The following is a 26,960-nucleotide window of genomic DNA, read 5'->3' as shown; positions in this document are numbered from 1 at the left end:
TAACTCGTAAGCACTTTTGTTCATATTTCCCGCTATTGTACTGAAAGTCAATACAAGTACTTATTTTCTTTCTTTGCTTCATAAAATTATATAACTACATTAAAAAAATATTTTATTAAGATATTATTATAGTTAAGTCGCATAACTCCTAATTTGTTTCTATTTAGTCAGATTTTATTTACAAATTTTAACTTTAAATCTAAAGTTAGGCGCCATTTTGTAAGCCAAGCGTTGATTTAATGGCGTGGCCTGGCAACGACTTGTTATTCGGTGACTAATGCACCCTAGCGGATGCGGCCAGAGGTAGAAGCTTTGTACAAGCGGTGCGGCGGCACCCGGCAGATCGGCTTGTCAGTTAGGCGATATACAACGTTGCGCTCCCTCGTTTTCGACGGTGAAGCGAAATTTATAAATTGCTTACGGGAATTTTGAGCAATTTGTTGTGCGTGTGGGTTGTTTTAAAACTTTGATATATATCACAATGACTGTTGATACTACAAATAACGTTCCGGAGAATCCGGAGAAAGAGAAGATCATGAAGGAGGACACGCCAGTGGATAATGGCCAAACTAAGGAGGAGGCACCGGCTTCAGCGGAGAAAGTTGAAGAAAAGATCGAAGAGAAAAAAGTAGAACTCTCCCAGCCGAAACCAACTGTCCGTAAAACCAATTTTGAGAAAGATGTGGTCTATCTGTACCAATTTCCGCGAAATCCTTTGTTACCATCAACATCATCCTTCTGTTTGAAAGTAGAAACATGGCTTCGTTTGGCCGGCATAAAATACGAGGTAAGTAAACTTAACACCTTATAATTATTATGTTTCTTTTAATTATTATTTCAGTGAAACTTGTGTTTTATTTATTGAAACAAAAGCTGCGCTTGATGTATGAGTGGGATTCTGTAGATAATTAAAAGCTTCTTTGCGAATTGTGCTTTGCGAAAGCAGTTCTGATATCTTTAAAAAAACTAATAGTTTTTTTTCTTGTATCTGTCTATAGTTTTGTATAAACCTATGTTTACTTGATTTTAACTTCAGTATAAGCATAGTAGCACTTATAAATTAATTAACACGTGAAATGTTTAAAGCTCATTTATTGTTTTTTTTTACGTTAAGTACTTAGTTCAGGTAGATAATATAAGGAACAATAACTGGAATTGGCACATTCCTTCATTGTAGTACATCGATTTTTGCAATGCCTGTCCATGTTTGTAAATTTTAGGGTAACTTGTATCAGGTTGGAACACATATTTTTTATATATCTACTGCCAGAGTTGAAATGTTTTCATTGCATAAACTAATAAATACATAATATGTAATGCATTCTTAGTTACACTTAATGATGAAGATTATTTTATAAGAGTGCAAAAATTTTAAATCGCAGCGTTTCAATAAGTTTATTGGTTGGAGTAGGGAACCGCCCCAGTAGGTGCGTACCTACTGCTCAGCGGTTTGGAGCTCCCGTATCACGACCCACTGACGATTTGTATTGGGGTCTGGGAGTAGCCACAGAGTAATCTTATTGTTTCTAGAACAACTATTAAAATTAAGTGTAAGTATTCCTTATATTAATTATAGTATTGCGAAGCAAAAAAATAAGAAATTATTATTTTTAAATTATTCATAAAGAGGGATTTTAATACAATTTAACCAAAATGCAATATATATGTAGTTGAAAGGTACGTATATAGCGATGGCGTATCCGTATAATATACAGACCAACCGTCAGGAGGTGGTGTGGTGGTGTGGTAAGCACGGGGATGGGGTTGGGCACACGCGGCGGCGCGCGGTCGGTCGAAGCGTCTAGCCGATAAAAACATAGCTATTATTGTATAATGCTTATTATGACAATAGATTTCTAAGCCTACGCTGACAACGCCAGATGCAATGGAATCTGGAAGTTTCAAACTTTGGAATTTTTAACGGAAATTTGGCAACTGTTGTTCTTCTGGAGAGTTAATAAGTAATTTTTACTACATACACTAATTCTTATATTATTATATTCATCGTGTAATAATTATATGCCCCACTACTGTTGGGCAGTGGGGCAAAATAAAGAGCATCCATGATGATGAATGCTCGTTATTTTTGGGAAGGTATTGTTTTTCTTTCCTGTAAAAGCGCTTACGGAGACTACCATATTTTTTACAATATTATATAATTCTCAGGTTGATATATTTGTCCTGAAATGCTCGCTAACGGGTAGCTGCATATAGAGAAATGGGTAATGCGAAATAAAAACCTTTCTTCTGAATTGGGTTGGAACCCGGGTTATTGGATTTTTAGCCAGTTTTAACCCATAAGCACTTATTTGCCGGGTAAAAACATTTTTTTTTAATTATCTATTAGATTTGTCTATTTATATAATTTTATAGAAAGAATAAACTAACTAGCAGACAGGATTACTGATCGCTAAACGCTCAACCATTCTAATACTGCTGAAATGTCACACCAAAGTTAAAACATATTATTTAAGAGTCAATTTATAGTTCACAATCGATACCGAATGTGCGTTTAATATTTAAATTATAAGGGTTACGCCACCTGTTTTTCGGCTAGTTGCTCTTAAAATCGAAAAGTGGTTGCTGGCCTAAATATTGATATGTAAGTCAGTTGTGATTAAAGCTAAGCAATTCAAAATGAGTTACTTTTTTCAATTCTAATATTGGAGCTGTTATAAAACGAACCTTAAATGAGAATATTGATATTCCTTGCCTGCTTTCGTGTAAGATATAGACGGGGGTTTTCGGTTCTGCATTTTGCATGGATATTAAAAACATTGTTTGATGTTTCGGTCAACACGAATCAATACGTAATACAACTTTTCATATCCATAGTCATGCCAATATTCGTAACACCGAAGTTAACTAGAGTGAGCTAAAGGATGCCCGAATCATTGTGGGTGCGGTGCGCATCCTCTCATTGAGTATTGTGAGTGACAGTTATGACACTTTACGGATTTAATGGCAAATTTTACAAGTTGCAAATAAATAGTTACCCAAATAATTGAAAAAAGTCCACCCCCAGTGTCTTCGTGTTTGGCGAATAGGTTATATTGATATGTTAAATCGTTATCAATAAAATATAATTATTATACGCTTAAAATCTGACATTTCCTTATTTGGAAGTTGTGGAAATTATACTTAGGTCAATAAATAAATTATTTTTTGGTAATATATCACATGAATTCTAATTACGGATATTAAATATAGGCTGTATTATAAATTAAGATCTGTGCAATAATTTATACATTGGATCAGTATATCCGATTTGGCATTGTCTGTTTTTATCCTTGAACAAAGGTTACACATTTAATCTGAGGGCTAGTTTATTCTTGGACGATTTGACTGCGCCATAAAGGGCTTAGCTCATTATGTATTTTAAACATGCTGTACTTTGTGAAAACATATATAGACAATGCAGCACTATAAAAGGTTAGTTATTTGTGTATATCGGCGTCAAGATACCTACGAACATATCGAAAACAGGAGTCGCCTGCATCAATTATGAGGCGTCGCAGAACATGTACATATGATTCTATAGTTTTATACTCGGAATGTGATAATATAATGAATAACCTCGAACCAGTGACATTTGCCATCATTCAATACTCCAAGCCAACTAAGAAGGAACAGTATTTGCGCATTTAGCGTGAAGGGTGCTTTATACTACTTACTCCATGATCCACTTTCTTGCTTTCGAGACTTCCTTGTTGAGTCTTCGAGACAAGTCTGATTTGGGAGTAATAAGAAATAAAAAATTAAATTGGTATGTTAAAAAACTTAGTGTCCCACAGAGCTAAGCGAAATAATATATTCGACACCATATTATAAAAAAAGTAAGTTTACCCCGTTCAAGTACTCTATTAAGGTCAGATCAATTGCATGATTGACGGATTTTAGTGTAGATTATGATTTCAGATGTCATTTTACGCGTTTATCTGGGAATTTGCCTCTGAAATGACATGGATTTTTGCATTTTTTTCAAATATATTCCGCTTTAAGCTCATTACATTTAGATCGTGGGCGATAGGTTCCAATATTGCAAAAATCAGTTCGTCTATCAGCTAAGTTTAAGATCTATAAAAGAACAACTAAGGTACTAACAGGCTCGTTATTTTTTGCTTTTTTGTAAATAGTGCAATACATGTATTTTCCGTCTAAAAAAATGCGGGCAATATGACGTTAAAGATGAACGTATGTATTGCTAAAGAGAGCAGCTTGCAAGTAGGTATGAACTCGCATGATATAAATTTAAACTGTAAGTATTAAAGGAAAAGAGTTATAAAGTAGTCATATAACAGTAATTGTTTTCATAAATAAGGATTATGATATTAATAGAATATCAAAACAACAATGTTTATAATATTGGCATTTAACTGTAGTATACTGCGGTTGGACTTGTTATGTTAATTATTCTTTAATAAGAGTACGCCACAACTGGGTAGATGAATAAAAGCTATTGTCAATTGGATGTTCATAACAGTAATAATAAGCCATGTGCAGTCGCACTAGCCAACCATAGGAGGGTGTAGGACGAGCGATATCCGGCCGCGGACATTGCCCTTTCGTATTAACCTTGTTCATACACCTAGTTACTATACTTGTGCCTTTAGCATTCACTGTGATCCTAATAAAGCTATTCTTCTTAGCATTTAAAAAAAATATGAAAATATCGATTTGTAAAAAAAAATTTATACGCGGCGTAACCATTGGCGTAATACGATAGAATATCAAACTAAAGCAGGTCGATTCATCTAGCAAATATTTGCAACAGCCAGAATACCCTATTTCATGACATATAGTTATTAAATTGTTTATATAATCTTACCTAAAAAATACCTTGTATTTAAATAAATGGATTTGTTATATATGGCTAGAACTTAACTCTTTTTAGCAACCTTTATCACACCTTGGCAATTTGTAAGACTATTTCATCGTTTATGTTTTCTTCCTTAGACAAATCGTGTACTGGTTGGCACACTTAGTCTCTACATAGCTGTCCCATTTTTTTTTATGATTGGACACTGGTATGTTACCTCTGAAGTATTTGTGTTTAGTTAAGTTTAAGTAATAAATATAACGTTTAGTGGGTAGACCAGACCAACTCGCCCATTCGTTTTGTCATTAATCCGTCTTGTTCACAATATCACTTTAGGGCCCACCAGTCATTTCAGCCATTATTAAAATAATGTTTATCGAAAAAAAATCCTTAATGAATTTACTCCGAATGCTGAACATAAATCTACAACGTGATATACAATAGAACGCTGCACATGTGAGAGTGCTCGCGCATATAACCCGGTCAATAAGTTTAAAACATAAATCGTCAGTGTCATTACGGACGATGTTATTTATGAAAATATTTTAATTAATTCAACATCAGGAATTAATAAAAACAAAATCTACTTTAGCTTCTTTTGTATATTAATCATTTAAAGCATTGTACGACTTAAATCAAAATCCGCTCCAAATTTGAGTAATTATATACCATGCTGAATATTATGTTGTAGGAAATAATATGTATTCATTGATTAAGATACCTATGAGTTAATGTTTAACATTAAATACTTAACTTCGTCATTTTCGTATTAAACCAAATGACGAGACGAGACATGTCGTATATAGGTATTGTCAGTGATAACAAACGAACTTGCAAAGACAATGCAAATAAGGTACAATGTAAGTGGCAATAGCTTGTATCTACGTTATTTGTCCTGACTCTTAGCTCCCGAGCGGAGGCATGTCGATATTGCAAATAAGAAAAATAGCAGGCGGTAATTTCTAAATCTTTCATATGAGAACCGTTATGTTTACATTATACATAATTCCTAGTAATATATGCTTTTGTTACAGAATATAATTTAAATTTTGCTTTAAGTTAGTAAACCGCTTAACATTTAAAAGTTAATGGAGTTAACATGTTATTGTACCTAAGCGGGGACCCTGTTTCACCGCATGTCTGATACTTTTTGTCCCTTTTTTTTGTGAAGCTTTAGAAAGAAGTTCAAAGAAATATTCCAGATGTTACGCCTATTCGAATACTGAACTGGGTGCAGTGCATTGGTATGCATAATTTAATCATATTCGGTAACGTTTTAGACTGCCAAGTATTACGGTTAAAATCATAAATATTATTATTTTTAACGTAATTACCTTATTCTGTCATCCACAACAAGGCGTGCTTCGAAAATATTTTCTTATGATATTCTAACACAATAATCAACCATAATATCATTATGTTTACGTTAATAATAAAGTCAGCCTGAAAAGTGGAGCGCACATAAACAACTGACATTGCCTACATGAGATACTTAAATGTATAACAACTATCTTGAAAATTAATGATTGTGAGCTGCTGGGAGCCACTATTTATTAAATTGCTTTCTAGTGGAACTTAAGAGGTCGACGACCGTCGTGGTCATTCTCAACTCGGGCCACGCCGCGCCGCGTCTTATCTACTCTATCTTGTGCCTACTTGAACGAGTATCGTTTATACGGATATTACACTTGCATGGTTGTCATGTGTAAGTTCATGTTCACTGTTCAGCGTTTCTACACCAAATTATATTAATGCATGTTTAAATTTTAAGCAATTATATTATTGTACATTTTATGTAAGTACAAATATATGCCGGTATCTGGAATTTTCAGGTTTGTGTTTGTATATACAACTAGCTGACCCGGCGAACTTCGTACCGCCTAACAGTCAATAAGTGTCGTGTTACCTTTTAGCTAAACTAATTTAGGCTTTGATGAACGTAATACAATGATACAAAATAATAGAAATATAAAAGTATTTTATTATGATGAATGAAGAACCGATGATGATGGCCTTGATTCTGTAAAAGTCAAAGCCATAGTTATAGTTAGATTTACAAACACTTTTATTTTCAAATAATAACATGCCATTTTTATTTTAGAGACAAATACAGAAATCTAACAAACTACATTCCAGATTTTTTTTACAATCATAGAAAATAAAGTTTTTAACGTAAATTACCTTAAATGTCGGATTATATCCGTGTTCTTCGATAATTTCCGGCCCAAATGAAGTCATTTGGAAACAGACATTGTATTTTGGAGTGTTCGCTGGAAAATGTCGTGATTCTAGTGTTTCGCCATAAAGCAGGGAACACAATGGCTCTGGTGGCGGGACCAATAATGGCAATTTCACTTTACCACTAAGGCAGCACAAACCAGGCGTTTCACCAGCAAACTTCAATGCGCCACAATGCTGGCAAACAACGTCCATTGGACCAATGCAAACTAAACGATGCAAGCTGTAGTCGATGGTGCAATCATATAGAAACACTGCTCGATTCAAATCAATACTTGAACCATTTCTTCTTGCACTTTGAAGATTATTCCTCTGTTCATCTGAACGATAAGCTCGATTTCTCGTTTCTAACCTAGCCGTTTCACGGGCTGCCTCTCTTTGCTCTTGTGTTTGAGAAGCACGAATTAAGGCCCTTCTTTGCTCCATACTAACGCGGCGCTCTTCTCGTGCAATTTCTCGTTCTTCATCAGATAATTGACTCGCGATATTCCGTTGCCTAATTGCATTACGGCTCCGCTGGGAAAGATTAGATCTTCTAGGACGCGGCATTGTTTTTAATAGTAATACTAAATATGCATTCGCACAAAACCACATAAAATCACCAAATATAATAACCAAAGAGAATTATAAATAATAACAGTGCCTGAACTTTCGAGACATAGACAATAGCTTGTCAAGAAAAATCATAGACAACCTATAAAAAGACATTTACACTTTTGTTAACCTGTAGAATAAATCTTAGGTATTATTCCGAGCTATTTTAGATTTTTCTCTATTTGTCAATACACTTCTATTCAAGATGGAAATAAATTTCTGAACGCACACATGAATAGTTGTACAGTATTTGACAGGATTGGACAACATGTTTGACATGTACTAAACAAAAATGAGCATTTATTGAAATGATTAAGTATTATTACACATATCGAGTTTTCATTGTTTTTAAGGTGTATTCTGCTATTCGGGGCGGAGACAAATCCAACGAATCAATAACCATGAAAATTGGTTCAGCAGATCTCGAGTTATAAGTGTTGTAACGAACCCGTCTTTGTTTTATATATATAGATTATGCCGTTACCACTATCTATCAAGTTTTGTCTCTTTCTTACTCGAATTATTCGTATCTGGGGAGTAAGTGACAAAAACTTATCCTTTGGCAGAAAAGGGGATAACATATAATAATAATATAATGCAACTGGAACAAATGCAGTGTCATATAAGTATTTATGAGTCGCATTATTTTCCTTAATAGCTTTCCCGTTTCAATGTTTATTCAAGATCCGAATAGCGCAATATTGAATAGTGTACCTTATTTGTAGTAAAAGTAACAAGAATATTCATAATATATTAAAAGATATTATGTAGGACCACGTAAAAATGATTATGTTTGTGTTTCACAAGCCGCAGTATAAAGTCACACTAACTACAAGTCTATGTATAAGCTTGACCATCAGTTTTATCTTAGGGAGCCTATTTGAATCAATTGTATATTTTATGTAGAGTTATATTTCAATAGTTTACGTCGGGATTTGGTGGTACACATTTTTAAAAATCCTGGGCAGTCTTTTGTGATACATTTATTATATCCATGGGCCATGAATAAGTATTTTATCCTAAAATATTGGTACACGAATTAATTTTCTTCTTCTTCTTTGACTGTATCACTTTTGTCAGCGTGGTCGTGACTTCAGGTGTTGGTGTCTTCGAATAAATTTATATGGCGATTAATTATGCCCGGTAGAAGTGTCAAGCCGTCGCGTTCTTTTCTAGTGAGGAGGTAGGTATACAATGTATAGAATATAATCTTATCTAAAAACATTTATACTGGTTATAATATCCATTCTGATACTCCTTGAAAGATGATCGATGTGTGCAAAATAAGAAGTATAATTATCTGTAAAACACCAAATTTCCAGGAAAGCGCGTTGAAAGAAAAAATGAGTCATCTTTTCAATTTCTCAGTTATGTTTTCGTACATTTATCAGCATATAATTTTATAAGCGTCTTAAAATATTGTATAATTTTAACAGTCTTTAAATTTTGCACTTTACATTTACTTCCTGTGTTCTAATTTACTTAGTCTATTTGCGTCTAGTTCGAAATTCAAATTAAGGATAATTTAACTTAAAACTCTTATAAACATCTCACTTAATTAACCCAATACGCATCAACACAGCACTCTGATTTGTAAAAAAACTACGCTCCCTCATTAACAACAAGGACAATTGCGAATATCCGGCGAATGCACAGTAATGAACAAAACAGCTATGACTCAGCTAAACGAAGAATGTAAGGACCTAATTAGTTATGTCTATGGCGAGAGCATCAAATGCAAATGAATCGAAACTGACAGTTGGTACGTCTTATCGTAATTGGGCCCCGAAATTCTAGTCGCCAGCAAGTTTTCTGCGTTTTAACGTTGTACTAGACTGGAGCATAATTATCTAAGTAAGCGATGAAGTTGTAGCTTACATATCAATATGTTTAATTGTCATTCAAGTTAAGACGTTAATCATACGAAAAAGTCTCGCGTACTGTAGTGCGCGAGACTAGTAGTATAAGGTGTACCTTATACTACTTTTTCATACTATTACCGTACTTGAATTCCATCCTATCGGAATTTTGGCCTCGGCGGCCATCAATGAAGATCAGCCAGGTATGCATGAGCTATTATAGTGAACTCTTTGTTCCTTCACTTTTTTAGTCCCGCGAGACGGCAATCCCACATGACCGGAGCTCTCTCTTCCAGCGCCTGACCTCTATCACGCGCTGGACCAACGGCTTTACGTGCCTTCCAAAGCACGGAGGTATCAAACCGGAAACGTCCTGACTGAGCTGCACCTGAGCAATTTTAAAATGATAAAACCCAGTAACAATTATTTTTGGCCCGAACCGACTTTCGAATTTAGGACCTCAAGATGAGGTAGTAGTAGTAGGTAGAACGACTACCGAGTTGAGGTCCTTAATGCGGTAGTCGTATTCATACTGCTCTCGCATTACAGTTGCGTCACCGAGGCAGTCAAATGTAATGACCGTATTAGGAATTTGTCTGGCTCCTGCTCTCCGTTACCGAACAACATGGTCTCGTCCCATGCACAACAACTATTATCGACGAATATATTTTACCAGTGCTGTTACGCTCCGTGCATGGCATGTGACGATGTCTAACTGGTGCGCCCGTCACGAAATGACATTCGTAACTGTTAATACGTTCTACCGGACTTAGTAGCCCAAGTTGTGTTTTTTTTCGTATCTGATACATCATAGCACAGTTATAGTATGATCGAGTTATGTGGGTTTGATTATGATTATAATAATTATTTCGATTAATTTAAGCCATGTTTAGTCAGAATAAAATTATCATTTTCCCTTTATTAAACGTTGGTAATAGTTATTGTTTTAAATTGTTAGTGACTTGTATCCTTTTTTCCTTACCACAAATAATTTGGAAGTTCAAGAAATAAAACATTTCTTAGCTTAATCACTGATTATAGATTAGTTTCCTATCAAAAAGGGCCACACTATGCAAACGGTATTAATCGGCATATTAGGCACACATGATTAGGAAACAGTTCGGTATTGTACCGAATAAGTGTTATCTTTATATGTGATCAATTTCGCTCGGTCCGCAAGGCGATCGACTACAAAGCGTTTATTATTCCAACCGGGAGCGTTGTTTGGCGCGACGTATTTGGTGGTGGAATGCGGGTCGAGCTCGGAAGGCGACAGTGGACAGCCCTCCACTGCTAGAGTTGCACGATGGAAGTTTACTTTGAGTTGCTTAATGCTACGTTTCAAAGCCGTTGATTCGTATTCGATGCAGGTGGATCTTTACTATAAAAACTAGCACCTGCACCGTTACAGTATGTCCTTCATTGATATATCGCAACGCGGTCCCGGTTAGGAGCACAGCCACACCATATATTTCACGGTAACCTAATTTGTTTATGTTGCTTATGTATGTGTGGCGAGCGCAATAACGGAAGCTTATTAATTTTCATAATCAGTATTGCATTACGTATGTACCTAGTTTCTGAGCTGCGTGCCTAAGTGACAAGTGTAATATTGTGATTAGTTTACTTTAAACACTTAAGTATCACATTTCGTGTTTGGGTATGTGCTATTAATTAACTACAATCAGTTTTAATATATTGTAAAAGGTGCCTTGTGATAATGGCTCTGCATTTTGTCCTTTTAAATAAATCATTATATCTAAATCATCAATAATTTATATGCGGATTTATTTTGGAAAAGATAAATCTTAAAAAAATAAGCTTTCTGCTGCAATTGCAAAACCGCTACAGAGTTTGGCTCTGAGCTATGAAATCGCGGGACATAGTCATGCCGCACAGACAGACGAATAAACTTTCCCAAGTTCCTACCAAAATCATGCAATATTGTAGGTTTTCAACTTTCTGCTTAACAGATTTAGGTAAATTAATTATGTTTAATTTGATACTTATTTTTTATTTTCCAAGTATCTTATTGTGGATTTATTATTAATCTGGTTAATGATTACTCTAGAAATTAAGTTAGCTTCAACTAACTACCTACTGGCTTATTTCCAAATAGTCTTATAATGCTTTATGCTCATAGCATAAAATAATTTTATTTCATGTTCATTTGACATATGTTCTAAAACTGGCTATCCTAGTAAGTGTGACTATAGTTCTTAGGTATATTTCTTCTCAACATTTTCTTTTTTTAATTCATCAGTCTCTTTCTAGTGCCTTGGATCTTATGGATAAAAATATATTAATAACTATGAAATATAATAAGGAAGCGGCTTCATAGACTTGTTAAATCTATAAATTGACGACAATCCAAAAAATGTCGTTACCGATAAATCCGGTTACATCATATTACAAGATGCATCAGGTCGTTAAACCCCCTTATCAAGGCGTTAATATGCAGTCAGTGCATGATACATATACATACATATCTATTTATTACGATCGTAAACATGCAATAATTGCGTCAGCATTTGAGATGAGTAAGTCGAAATATTTCTGTAATAACTTATATCAAAGTGGGACCGGCACGGCATGTGCGGCAGCGCGTATTCATCGTGTAATGTGGACAGATAAAAAAATCGTCGTCGTCGTTACAGTAGTACATACGTCGTGTGAAGAGTAGTGATTGGTGCACACATTTTGAGCATAGGCCAATTAATCAATTGATCCAACATAGCACAGAGTTATAAAAATTACATTCTATTTTTATAAAATTATTTTGGACATCTCGCGTATATTAAATACCTAGGCAATAAAAAATAAATAAAAAATAGCGTAGTCTTAAATTGCGAAGTGACAGATTTTTTATTCATGTAGGTAAAAAAAAAACAGTACTTAGGAAGGTATTAGTAGAGACTAATCAGGAAATAAAAAAGTGTCGTTTCTATATTTCTAAGATATCGCTGGAACCACTTTATCAGTGAACTAACAGATACCGGAAATGATAAAGGATCTCGATATTTATATTTGATTTCCAGACTGTAACGGCTTAGAGTAGAAAATAACTTATTTATACGGCCTCAAGGCCGGCAAAACTACGATGATTATTACGGTGACATTGATGTTTTTACATGCACGGGCAAGTGACCCCACTGGACCAGACGGTAAGTGGAGTGGGGTCCAGTACAATATCAATGGACGAGAGATGATTACCCCTCGCTAGACGATAATTCTAACATGTTTAAGCTTAACAAATTCAAATTTATAAAAAAAGTGTCAAATTCTCCGCGCAAATTTATAATTTATTAGAAATTATATACCTAACAACAAAGATCTACATTATACGAGACAAAAGATGTCACAAACTGGTTAGGTTTGCTGTTATCGTTAACTACTGCAAAACGTCAAATTGGTAAGCCGCTATGTTTGAGCCACTCAATTGAGTTATCCCGAGATCCGTCATGATAATTTTAATTTAGCGAATCATGTACTTACGTAATACGGAGGAATACATTTTATAGTAGAACTGGAAACGAAACCGAAATCGCCAATAAAATTCTGTATTTAAGAACAGTCAAAATCCTCATTTTTTCCACCTCCATAAATAGCTAACAATAACATGTTAATACCTATTATGTGCGATACATTGGCCAACAGAATGTCCCTCGGCGCACAGTTGAAGAAAGACGGTCACAACTAGCGTCCGTAGTCTGAAGCTCTCTGGGCCGGTCATCCGTATGGTTTTAAAAGAATCTCGTTCAATACACCCCACTAAAACACAAGTTTGTGCGTTCACTGCTTAGAAGGATCTATTCGTTATGGCGCCACAGTTCGAAAGAGTTACTCTCAGTACCTATAATAGTGTTGAGATCTTCAGTATTAAAATTTCCAGTGATGTCCAGTTTAGGACTCCTATGACTTGCCCTTTTTTAAACGAGGCTTCAAAAGAGTGCTCATCTCCTATTAATCAGCAGTTTGGCTGTGCCACGGTATTGCATAATTGACTATAAAGTCAATGGGCAGTGAGCGCCGCTTACAATGAGGCGGGATGCTCATTCGTTTGTCTACTTAAACACTGAGAAAAGTAAAAATATATGTATAACTTCGAAAAGTTAGAGGTTGGGTTATGAACTAGCGGACCTTCGTCTCAGCAGTCCGTTCCATTCCCAATTAGACTCGTGCACAAAGCACGTAGATTTTTATTAAAATTGCACAAACAATGAACAAATATTTTATCGCGCTATATTTCGCAACATAATAATTAAATGCGCAAGTAGTTTTGTAGGGCATTGTACTAGTACATAAGAACGTAAAATTGTATTTACTTATAATAATAAAAAAAAACAATTGTACATGGAGGTTCATTTATATTTTTGTGAATCCGCCGGCAGTGTTGCACCCTGTACGACGATTATAAAATACTTAACTTTGTCAGTACGTGATCGTTAATGCTTCTTATGTACATTAATTCATACCGACTTGAACGGCATGTACATATGTAGAAATCGTTTTAACTGAAACTCCACACATACACTAATAATAATTTATTGACTTAAGCGTATGAAAACCTGAAACTTTGAGTATGCTGCACAATGGTATAGCGTTTCCCCGAACGTTGGTGTTTAAGTAACGGTTAACACAATGTGTGATGCAGCGTTGTTTACTTAACACACGATACATAACAGTAGCATGCGTTGTTAAATTTAGCTGCGATACGTTGAATGGTATTTCTTCCATAGTATGTTTCTCAATTAGAGTATATACTCTAAATACCATAGAGTTTTATACCCACTGAGCATTTAGATAAATTAGTTCAATCCTTGTAAAGGATTACTTTATACCTATTTAGGAAGGATCCTGATTATAGCCTAAATTTAGCATTTTTTAATGTTACAATATGAAGATTAACAATAGAGATATAGCTTAGTATAAATAACTACATAATTATTAAGATAAAGAAAATCGAAACAGAAAAATGAAAATAGCCAATCGGTACCGTTTAGAACTTAAGATAGTAATAAAACCTTATTTTCATGTCATGAATATAAGTCCTGTGTTTGGGAAATTTCCATTATTCCAAAGCGTATACCTTTAGCCTGGGGGTCGGCAACCGCGAGGGCTTCGACCTGTATTGCTAAGGCGCCTGCGCGACCCCGCCCGGCCATCGACCAACCCCTGGCCTCCGATTCCAGGGTGTGCCGCCCGGGACGCCAGCGCGCCCCCGACTTCTACTTTATTATTTGGGAACGGTGCTGTAAAATATAGCTTAACTGTCACTTCAATTTAGGACGCTTAATTATATGAACAGTGACACCCTATCGAGTAGGTGTCATTGGCAGTAAACGCTAACGAATTGCGGATGAGATTGAAATAATGAGCAAACCTCATTTATATAGGATTTATAATAAATTCTACATAAATAATAATTTTATATATACAAGTACAATTTCAATTTGGAGGTAGATATTAAAAATTTGAGTGTATCTCAGTATTAAAATTGTTTAATTACGATTCAGTCATTGTAATTTCGTAATTAATTCTATAGGACGAATCATTTCGTAGTTTATTTCTTTTAAATAACCTAGCAAAATGGTGACAGAATTTTATATCCAATAACTAATTAAAGTTTATTTGACAATAATTTACAATTAACCCCGAGTAATTTATCACCAATTAAATTATTGACGATAATATATTTTTTTTAAGCTTTAAATCCTCACATAGATAACTATATAATACCGTATGTAATTAATTATTCTCATGGTATAGGCACATATCTACATACTTTATTGATTTTGTGATATTAAGTATACTTTGATATTAAAGTGGATTCAATCTAATAAAGTTCCCATTAGACATCTATAAATGGATTTTAAGAGTTTTTGTTTCATTATTATCAGATTTAAATGCATAAGTCTTCCATTCTTGACCAAAATAGGTTAATTATACTTACCATGCATCTATGTATCTGCCTAAAAGACTTTACAAACTTCTATCTTATTAATTTTACGGAGGTACGGTATCAACGTTATCTTTTCCTTGTTGTTACCATGTCCAATGATAGTTATAGGGGATGCATGTAACTAGAACTGGGTGGGGGTGTGATGCCCGGCCGCTGAACCTCGCTACTCGCCAAGCAAAATCAATACAGCCGCTCCCGGAGCCCGGCGAGCTTGCGCTCGTCTGGAGCCGGTCGCCATGGATACGCGACCAGATAAACGTAGTCGATGGCACGTTTCACCCCCACCCCCGCCGCTGCCGCTGCCCGCCCCCCGCTCGTCGGTCGCTACGCGGCTCATCCCCGCTGACGTCCCCTGTAGCTCGATGCGACCGCTCCCAGACACATTAACCAAACTTGGCCCATCCCTTTTTATAATAAAATTTATTATGGTTTACAATTTTTTGTTGTCACATGGGAATAAACGAAATATGATAATAGAATATATTATGTATTTTAACTAATAGTTTAATCGATAATTTATTTTTTCGGGCCCAGCTATTAAAGAACTAAATTAAAGTACCGATAGTGAGCTTCGAGTTTGGTGTTTTCAAATTATTTGGTTTTATGCCATTTTGGCATTCATGAAGTTATCTAAATTTGCTTTTTGTAAAGAAAGCTGAGAATCTTGCAGTTGTTTATAAATTTAATATGAATATTATGCTGGTATAATAAAGTCTATTTTCTATAGAAAATAGTACGCATGTGTACAATGTACGTTATTCCATTACAACGTGATTTATCGCAAAGACAATACTATCACAACAGTGAAGAAAAACATTGCGAACAAACTTACATAACTAAAATTTCACCATAAGAGTTTGGAAGGTATGTGAAGTCTGTAAGTCTGCTTTAGAGCAGACTTACAGACTTCACATACCTTCCAAACTCCTGGAACTCCTGGAACTCCTGGAACTCCTGCCTATGTCCAGCACTGCCTTAGGGCAGTGCTGGACATAGGCCTAAGTAAAGAAGACCCGTACTCAACAGTGCATATTACTAAGTAATAAAGGGCTAGTATGATTTATATCATAAATCTAATTCATGGTAATGGTTGATAACTGCATACGTTTTTGAGCTTATCACATTACGACTAAAAATATCTTACTGTGGTATATTTTTAGAATATCTGTTGCATTGATATTTGTAATCAACCAGCTTTCACTCGCGGCTCCGGTCGCGAATATGTCCCTTTCAGGATATATTTATATGCCTTCCGCCTGCAGCTTCGCCCGCGTGGATTTCGGACTTCAAAAATGGAGCCGGTCGCGAGCGTTCGAGAATGTTCGTTTAACGAAGCTACTCGCTACGTGATCCGCTAGCCTCTAGGTGCCAAGCAAGCCGCCTGCCTGTGCGTTCGCGACCTTATATATATATATTACAAAAATAATCCTTATAGCATGATTCAGTATTCACGCGTGATGGCTTATTATTAGCGTATTTCATGTATAACATTGGTGTTTCTATAACAATTTCTATGATTATTTTTTATGGAGTATTTAATAATGTCAACTTTTTTAATTAGGGATTACTGAGAGTGTTATAAGCGTAAGAGTAGACAAATATAATGAGAAAGCTTCGAACTGCTAAGCTATCGGGAGTTACATGTGTTATTGTTAGTCAACCATAAAAGATAGACATATGCTGTCGTGGGAAATTTTTTACATGATTTTAAGGAGAACATTTCCGTCATACATGATTTCTGTGTAGCTTTAACCATTAAGGCTGCACACGCGACGGAAGCTTAAAAAATGGAGTAACTTCTCCCGTCTTCCCAACATTTCCCTTCACTGATCTGCTCCTATTAATTGTAGCGTGATGAAGAGTATGACAAATAATTGTACCAAGTTTCGTTAAAATCCGTCGAGTAGTTTTTGTTTCTATAACGGTTATACAGACAGACAGACAGACAGACAGACAGACAAAAATTTTACTAATTGCATTTTTGGCATCAGTATCGATCCCTAATCACCCCCTGATAGTTATTTTGGAAATATATTTCATGTACAGAATTGACCTCTCTACAGATTTATTATAAGTATAGAAGATTATATTTTTAAACCAATGTTATGTGATGCAACGGAATCAATAGAAAGTATAGCTTAAACCCTTTCTGAATTATGAAAAATCACATATTAATCCTGCCTACTGAAGTTACAAAATTTTATATGTAACTAAATCAGAGAACTTCATTATTTTCTATTGCTTTCTTCTACGGTGATCGTTTCTGGAAACCACGTATTAGTTGTACCTTATTATTCCCAGCTGGTATGACACAGCGATATCTAGTAACAACCCTGTATATGATGATAAGGACAGGGTGTCTGAGCACTGCAACACCCATATCGATCAACTTGTACAGACAGAAACAAGTGACCTCTCCTGCCCCCATTACTTGCTTTAAGTTACTACACGTCCTCGTTGATTTCCCTTGGCCTACTGAAATATACTGGTCCGTCTTAACGTATTACTTTTAGTACAGTACGTATGGGAGTGCCTCGGTCTTCGCTACTTGCATGATCATGCGTCAGGGTATATTTACAGCGAAACTACATGCAATATTAATTCAGAAGATATTCAAGTTTATCATGATTTATATCAAAATAGCACGTTTTACCATAGTCGAACATGATATAGAAGAAACCAAGGTTTAATTGATATCCGACAGTAATTTATCTAATTATAGTGGAAACGTAGGTATGTTGTTTAGTAAACAGGGGACGATATAGAAGCCTATTTCCATATACATATGTTGTGCTAAATAGTTATGTCTCGTAAATTCCTTTTGTCACGAAAAGTTAATAAATAAAAATGATATAATATTATTCCCTATACAGTCATTAAAATATTTTGGGGTCTTTGTAATGAACTGTTTAAAATATGATTTTAAAGGCAAATAATGGTATGTAGATGTTGGAGGTTGCTTGAGTTCTGCCTGCGTGTAAGACTATCCCAGAAAAATATCACACTATGTACTTAACCAGTATAAAAAACTATAAAGGTATCTTAAGCTAGAAGAAGAGCTTTTTTGAGTAGTATTGGACGTAAAGAAAAATGTGAGGTAGAGTCAGCGTATTGAACATTAGCCCAAATATATCATAAGAGCATTCATTACCTACTGTTTTATTTTTAAATGTAATATCAGCCTTAACTATATGGACTCCAATTTCGATTAGATGGTGGGTGGATACTCTCGGGCATGAACCTGTGCGAATTATATGACACATCTTTTATAAAGACTGCCCAATTTTGATCAGCACTTCACGCAGTGTTTGGAGCGGGTTACCAAAGTTATTAGCATTTATTATAATGTTACTTATACTTGCGACTATGCCTGGATATTCTTTGTTCAACGGAAAGAGTGTTAATGGTTATTTTTACGGTCCTAGGCAAAGGTTATCCTGAGCTTTAAATTTGATGCTAGAATGTCCTTCCAACCATAACACATCAGCTGATGTTTAGCGATAGAAATTGACAATGTTGTGGTAGTAGTTGCCCAGATGGACTCGTGTACTCGAGAAATCTAGCAAGAAACTTGACGACAATGTTCTTGTTATATCGTCGCATATGCCATCCAGGCACATGCTTAGTCTACATTCAATACTTTAGGACCATTATAAATAGTTTTAGGGGAAAGATAATTATAATAAAAATATATTTCATCTATCAAATCTCAACTTCCATTACTTTCTTGACATCATTTTACTTTGATTTCACCTTTTTGTATTATTTTATTGTTACTTCCATACAACCTGACAATTCTTCACCCCTTTAAAAGCAGATTTTCGTAAAATCATTTATAAGTAGACGTGTGCCCCTATAAGGAAGTCGCTTCATCAAGCCATACAAAGTGAAGATGCATTGCCGTGGGTGCCAAAATCTTGAACTTGTTTTGTATGTTGTTTTTTTTCTCTGACGGTTTATATGCAAAGGCACTAACTTGAAAAGCTGTGCAAAACAATTGAATTACCTACTGATTTTAGGAGACGATGTGAGATACTAGCCGGATTCGAGACACTCCATTCTTATTCACTCCACGTAGCTTCCATTTCTCTGACATTGTGAATGCCTTCATAGCCGTCGGTGATCACTTACTTTCAGATGACCTACTTACCCTTTTGCTTTCTTTCTGGTATAAGTACTTATATAAATATAAAGACGATTATACATGATTGCTGCTGACTTTATGCGCCTAAGCGTATGTGACTATGATAATAACGTTACGAAGGCACATAAATTTGAGTAGCAGCAATTCGAAGTATCAGTTGGTTGAGCCACTAATTATGATAGTTGTTTATTTAGACTTAGATATAACAAGTGGGAAATATTTGTCATGGAATACAGTCAATACGTTTATTGTTCACAGAATGTTGACCACCGAGCGAAATACCGTTCCAAGAAGGGCCAATTACCGTTTGTGGAACTGAATGGCGAAGAAATAGCTGACAGCACGTTCATTATCAAGGAGCTTTCGGAGAAATATAACAAAGATCTCGATGCCGGTGAGCCTTATATTTTATTTTACCTTATTATATCATATTAGTGTCACGCTTCACTATAACGCAATCGCGAGACAAGCGTATTATTACAATGTAATTTTATACCCTTTGTAGTAAGAGGCTTGTTATTAGCATAAGTTATGTTAGTAACAACTTAACGAATATAATAAGAAAGCTTCAATACAGTGTTTTCTACGTTTGCAGCTTTAATAATTAAGTATAGTAGCGTGCTACTACCAAGTTTCATGCCTACGTAGCTGCCACATTTAAAATCAAATGTATCCGAAACCTATCGATTTGATAAACTGAAATACCTGGCTTGCTATGGCTATTTTTAACTGCATAGATCTAGGTGACCTGCGAGTCCTAGTATCCTAGATATTAATGGGACGTTGCGCATGTGCACACGAATAATGACAGAAGGGCTGGGCTTCACTTTATCGTTTGTCCTTACTCGCAGCCCTATCTCCGGAGCAGCGAGTGATATCGCACGCCATGATCTCTATGATCGAAAACCATCTCTCGTGGGTGATTCTGTGGTGGCGTGCCAAGTACCCCGACAGCGTCATCAAGGGATATCAGCTTAACCTGCAGAATGCTCTCAATACGCGTCTGCCTAATTCCATACTTAACTTCTGCTACAAGTTTACCTATGGGCGCAAGGTAAGGCATTTGCGAATTATAATTTAAAAGTGGTTGCGTTCAGCGGCGTCCACGGTTTCTTGCTACGTTTAATGTAATGAATTACGTGGCCCAATCTGGAGGCAATAGAACCGTAATTTGTGGTCTAGCTTCGAGCTCGTCATGTATAATCAGTGAAGTGATAATTGAATTGCTGCTTTAGCTCATAAGTCGACGTCGTCATGGAAGTGTAATAAGATATTTATGAAATACAAATACCTGACCTAAAAATCTTAATGATACAAAATCCACATCAAAATTAATTTTAGTAATTTATCCTTCAGTCCATGTTAGTCAGCGGATACTTGTGTATTATTTTAATCATAGGCGTAGTGTAGTAGGTTGGTGTGTGTGTGGGGGGCGGAGGGGGAGGGGATGATTTAATTTATACATTTATCGTTCAAACTTATAGTGATATGTAGCTATGTGTATGGTTGCAATTGATGGAATATAAAAAATAGAATGGAATAGAGTAGTGGGATGGTTAGCCTACGATATACGCAAATTCCGTGAAAAATTTCTTATACATACATAACATAACATCACGCATTTTATCCCCGAAGGGGTATGCAGAGGCGCAACTAGGGCACCCACTTTTCGCCAAGTATGTTCCGTCCCATGATGTGATAGGGGGCGAGCCTATCGGCATATCGGGCACAAATTCCAGACTCCGGGCTGATACCGAGCAGAAAAACCCAAATATCACTTTGCCCGACCCGGGATTCGAACCCAGGACCTCAGAGCGCTATTGTACCGGACGTGGAATACAACTACGCCACCGAGGCAGTCAGCAAATTTCTTATATCTTGAATTTATTTTAGGGAATGAAGAAAGCTAAGGCGCATGGCATTGGCGTTCACAGCCAGGATGAAATCATTGAATTTGGCAAAAATGACTTGCGCGTGCTCTCGGATTTGCTTGCTGATAGACCATTTTTCTTTGGTGATGAGCCGACTCTAGTAAGTATATCCCTTTCGTTAAAAATATTTTAATTGCAATATCAGTAAGTGAAGGGCGTAACTTGATTAACAACTTCTAATTTAAGCTTTTTGTAGAACATGCTGCTTTAATTAACACATTTTTGCTTCGCCTTTTACTAACTGAAGTAGTTTCGCGTTGAATTAGAAAACAGTAGTATTCTATTTAACTACAAATTAGTAACAAGCAATCATAATGTACAGGCATTAAAAAAAGATTACTGTTTTTGACAGCTGGATGTGGTTGCATTCTCGAACCTTGCGCAACTGCACTTCATCGACAAGGAAGTGGAACACCCGCTGCGTGACGTTATGAACGAGTCGTTCCCCAACCTAGTGGGGCTAGTGTCGCGCATCAAGGAGCGCGCCTTCCTCGACTGGGACGACATCTGCACCACCCTCGACTTGAATTCCCATCTGCCTAAGCCAGTGAAGGAGGTAAAGGAGACGAAGGAGGGCACCGGCCCCGCTGAGAAGCAGCCGCTGCCTGACGAACCAGAGAAGGGCAAGGCGAGTATTAAGAAATACTTCACTTGATATTATATATCGCGTATGTAAATGTGACATTGTAATATCGTACAATATATAAACAGTGTGAAACCCACACGCTGAAAATAGGTTGAATGCAGATCGATTGAAACAACCTCTTCCTCTTTATGTAGAGTCATGATTTGATAAATAACGATTTTAAAACGGGAAATAAAAGGGGTTTGCAATGCAAAAAAGCCGGGTAAGTGTGGGCAGGTTACCTACCTAATGTTTTTGGGTATTATATTTTAGAGACCAGCGACAAATGTGATCATCTTGATATCCGATATGATATGATATCCGCACTTGACAATGTGCAAATGGCAAACACTTGATATTTAATGTAAATCATGATAATTACAGGGTGATGAGAAGGAGATGGAGAAAGAGCCAGAGGAGAAGAAGGAGAAGGAGAACGAGAACGAGAAGGAGAAGTAAAGCGCGGCGCGGGACGCAGGTGTCGCGGGCGTTGCGCGTATTGACATACAACGTTGATTGTGCGTTAGTTAGGAGTCAGACTCGTAATAGTTCTGTAAAATATAAGCGCGTAAATCCATTTGTCTTTCCCGTACTTTCAGTTGACATGGATGCTAATGCGTCCTTATTTATAATTATTGTGTGTTTAATTTTTATTATTATAAATATAATATAGATTTTGCTTGATGTGTCGTAATAATAGCATTGTGTCAGTTCATGTAGACGACATATTGTACACATACATATACGGATATAAAATTTACTATGCTTTAAAACGATTTGTTCATATTACGGTTGTTTAGTTCTCATTGCACTGACAGTATATTGAACATCATTGTTTATTGGTCGGTGAAACGACTGAAGGATTTAATACGTATAAACTGACATTGGGAGTACGTGAGGGTAGTAATTTGATTCGTTACGTAAATGAAATAAGTTCACTGTGTTGTGCTGTGGTCTTCTGAGAAAAAGACAAACGAGACGGTTTTAATTTATTTATAAAGAATAAGCACCGACCAAAGTACATTCATACTCGAAAAATCGTTTCGACTCGCGATAAACACGAGTGTCGCTGATCACCGAACAATACCGTCGCTGTAAACGTGAATACTCGGAAAATAACATGGTCCTCTTGCTCATATTTCAATTCAATTGGCTACTTTACGCTGTCAACTACTATATGATTCAATTTATAAAATATTAGATTAATTAAAACCAAAAGAAATCATATTGGTTATCATAATTAGATAATTGAACGACAAATTGTTTGTCGACAGCACCGCCGCTTCGCACGCGTGGCCGGGGGTGTTGTGTAACGTTAGACTGTTTTGAGATTCTTGTACTTTACTGGGTTTTACAATGACAAATTTACATTTTACAAGTTTTGATAAACGAAAAAGCCTGGAAGACTGTTTTTTCATGTTATTAATAATTCATAGTCCATAAAATTTTGATATTGTATTAATTGTTAAGATTTAGGATTGAATGTACTCAAAATTTATATATTACTTATATTAAATTGAATTGTGTCCATGTTTGATGAAATGTCGATAAGTTTACGTTGAAGTATAAGCCGCCTCTCGCGTCTGCTGAACCACGATATCGAATGCGTGCAATGTGTTATGTGACGTGCTATTCAACGACAATTCAACATGCAACGAGTCTACTGTCGAATCATATACACATTATATATTTTTTATTATATAACGCGTTAAATCTACATTAGCTGAACACATAATACCCACTATCTACCTTATTTATACTTAGATATATCTGGCTGAATATAATATTAACCACGTAGTTTCCGGACCCTTGTCTGGTTGTAGAGAATATCGAGTGTTTGGTATATGTACGAGTGTTGCGGCTGTTCTCACTGAAGCAGGCTTAACGTACTAACTTAACATTAAACACATACGAGTATACATAAGGTACATTCCATTGCCATTCCGCAGCCAACTGCTTATAAAACCCAAAGGTGTTGTTAAGACGTGTAGGAACATAGACACAGAACTCGGCAATGTAGTTGTTTGCCTTGGTTATATAATAATATCAGCCCTGTATTATATACTGTCCCACTGTTGGGCACGGGCCTCCTCTACTACTACTACTACTACTGAGAGGCATTGCCTTGGTTAGTTGCTTATAATGATTTTTAGCTAGGTCATTGGTTCGGATTTTAGTTTGCTGCCGCTTGGTAATATGTCATTTGTAGTGCGCTTTTATTGTCTGATATCTCCACATTTCGATATGATTAATATTAGAATAAATTTAATGTAAGTGTTAGGTCAAAAAATATACATAAATATATAAAATCATTGAAATGATAATCATAAGGTAATAAATAAATTACTGTAGTGTATGTATCGGGTTATGATACTTTAGGAGTAGCCGAGTCGAGAGGAGGACGCGGTCGTTTCCATCACGGCATCGTGTCATCGCGAATGTGCGAAGCGCGACTCATAGGTAATAGTAATCAGAAGAATATTTGGTTGTTTTAAATATCTTTTGTTTGATTCTTGGGGACGGTTGACTTGATCCCTCCCCGCAACTGCTGACCGCCACTGCCATTAGATTCAAATATAAGAATTTAATAATAAGGAAGTAAATAATTTAAGAAATGGATACACCTATATTTCACTCTTTATATCCCGTTTAAATGAGAGGTGTTCGATGCGCGATAGAAAAAATCACGTGTTTACATCTACGCGTATATTGGACGTTCACGTTCGAGAACGTGCAGTCGTTGCGCGCGTCTGACGCTTGTTGTCTGAACGGGCTCTTAGATGTCCAGTCTCGCGGCGCCTTGAGATTTGTTGGCGTGCGGACTGTCATGTGTAGGCTAGGCGTACGTACAGTTAGTAGTGATGTTAGCAAGATTAGGTACGAAGCTTGGATGTTGACATTTAGTCTTCTCTTTACTGCTAGTAGTTTCGTGCCACTGTAGAGCCTGTTTCAGTGTGATGCATAAGCAATTAGTGTTGGTATTTCACTTGTCATGTGTGGTGTCCGATATTGTCAGTTTTCATCTTCATGTTAGAACGCGGATCTTGCGGAATTGTATATTACCTGTATTATCCACACTTATATGTCATAAATAAGTTAGGTGCATTTACATTTATAGTTATAGGAGCATTACAGTTAATCCGCTCATATAATATCTAATGTAATTTTTAATTTGAGGCAATAAGGAATTGGAAAATATATGAACTGTCGGAATTCATGAAAATACAATAAACGTGACAAAGATACGTGTGCCATTCACTCTCAACTATTTGAAAATAAAATTGTAAGTATTAAATGCGTGTTTTGAAAATAAAGCAAATTGTTCTTTATTGTCTCAATAGGTTTTTAGTACCTATCTATATTATTTATATTTACTTAACATGACATATAATATTATTCTGACTCAACTTATATTGTAAGTTAGTGCTATATTATACAAGTTATATTAATAAGTATCTCAAGTATGTTATAATATAGAAAAATAGAAAATTTTAAGAAAAATACGAGTTGTAATATCTATTAGTTACGTTTTCCATTTGTAATCATTGTAATTCATTCACTTATAATAATATTATATTGTAATTTTCAATTATTGTGTCAATATTTAAGAATAAGCATATTCTGGTAGAAACAAGTAATGGTTCGCTATAACTGTACCATTTATACACAACTGAGCTTTCATGTGGACGCGATAGTCTTCTAAGGATTTCAATGTAATATTCTGTCGCCATTAAAATATAATTACAAAACCTATTATCGTGGAGTGAGTCGGTGTGAACCTGCACGGGTTCACGTAGACGAACGACACGAGGGTATTCATTTCATGCCTCCATCCACTAACACGGACCCTAAAACGTTGAAACATTTTTTAAATTGTACTAGACATTTAATTCTGGGTGTGGATAAATTTGCAAACAAAATGAAATCGGATGCAAAAAGTTTACTGATAACAAATGAGGTGCACTTTCAGGCCTCATCAGTCATTATAATATATCTGTGGTGGCTCCTAATAGGCTTATTGAATATAGTTTTTTATGTTTATTATTTAGACAGCTGTGAGTCACTCATATGAAATAAATTAATTAATGAAAACATGTAAGACATAAGTTTAAGAGAATAACTTGATAATTTCATTTTAAATTTATTTAGGGTTACTATTTTGTGATATACTGTGAAGCATTGAAATTATTTAATAGCGTTTTTGAATTTCAACGAGAATGTGATAGCTTACGTTTTATGTTGTCAGTCAGTTATTCCTTTCACACTCAAATTTACCATTGGGACAACAAAAAATTAAGAGGGGAAAGGTTTTATCCGCTGTATTACGACTTTGTACAACCCTAAGAAAATATTTATGAACTAAGTACATAGTAGTTCAAAAGAACAATAAAAGATCTGACTACATAAGTAACTAGATACAAATAAAAACTTATTAATTACTGACGAAAGACTTCTTATTGTATCGTGTATACTGTATAAAGTTAAATTTTTATTTGGTTTGTAAGTAGTTGTTCTCAAAGTCACTTTTGTGATGTAGATCGGGTTTGAGCATTTAAGTTATGTAAAAAAGAAATACCCTGAAATAATATCTAACTGAAGAATTATCTATATAAAAAATATATAATTTATAGCGTTACACAGACTCCAGGTACTTGTTCAACTGCAAGATCTGAAAATTTTAATCGTTCTGAAATCCCGAAGAAACAAAATAATATAGATAGAAATAGAAATCATTTATAGCTAACCTAACTATTTAATTCATACAGGATATACCAATAGCAAAATGAA

At 35.6% G+C, this 26,960-nt stretch overlaps 1 protein-coding gene across 1 annotated transcript; it reads left to right on the top strand.

The window, feature by feature from the left end:
* The first annotated feature begins 301 nt into the window (after positions 1-301).
* Positions 302-25,925, top strand: LOC115447992 (failed axon connections). The gene is made up of 6 exons (XM_030175289.2): positions 302-787; positions 19,875-20,010; positions 20,468-20,670; positions 21,510-21,647; positions 21,900-22,175; positions 22,557-25,925. Exons 1-6 carry the CDS (start codon positions 482-484, stop codon positions 22,629-22,631), a joined length of 1,134 nt encoding a protein of 377 aa, XP_030031149.2. The 5' UTR covers positions 302-481; the 3' UTR covers positions 22,632-25,925.
* The last annotated feature ends 1,035 nt before the right edge of the window (positions 25,926-26,960 follow it).

Source organism: Manduca sexta, chromosome 27 (assembly GCF_014839805.1).
Source record: "Manduca sexta isolate Smith_Timp_Sample1 chromosome 27, JHU_Msex_v1.0, whole genome shotgun sequence".
Classification (NCBI taxonomy): Eukaryota; Metazoa; Arthropoda; class Insecta; order Lepidoptera; family Sphingidae; genus Manduca; species Manduca sexta.
The sequence above is the reverse complement of the archived record's forward strand: the minus strand, read 5'-3'. Positions and strand labels throughout refer to the sequence as shown.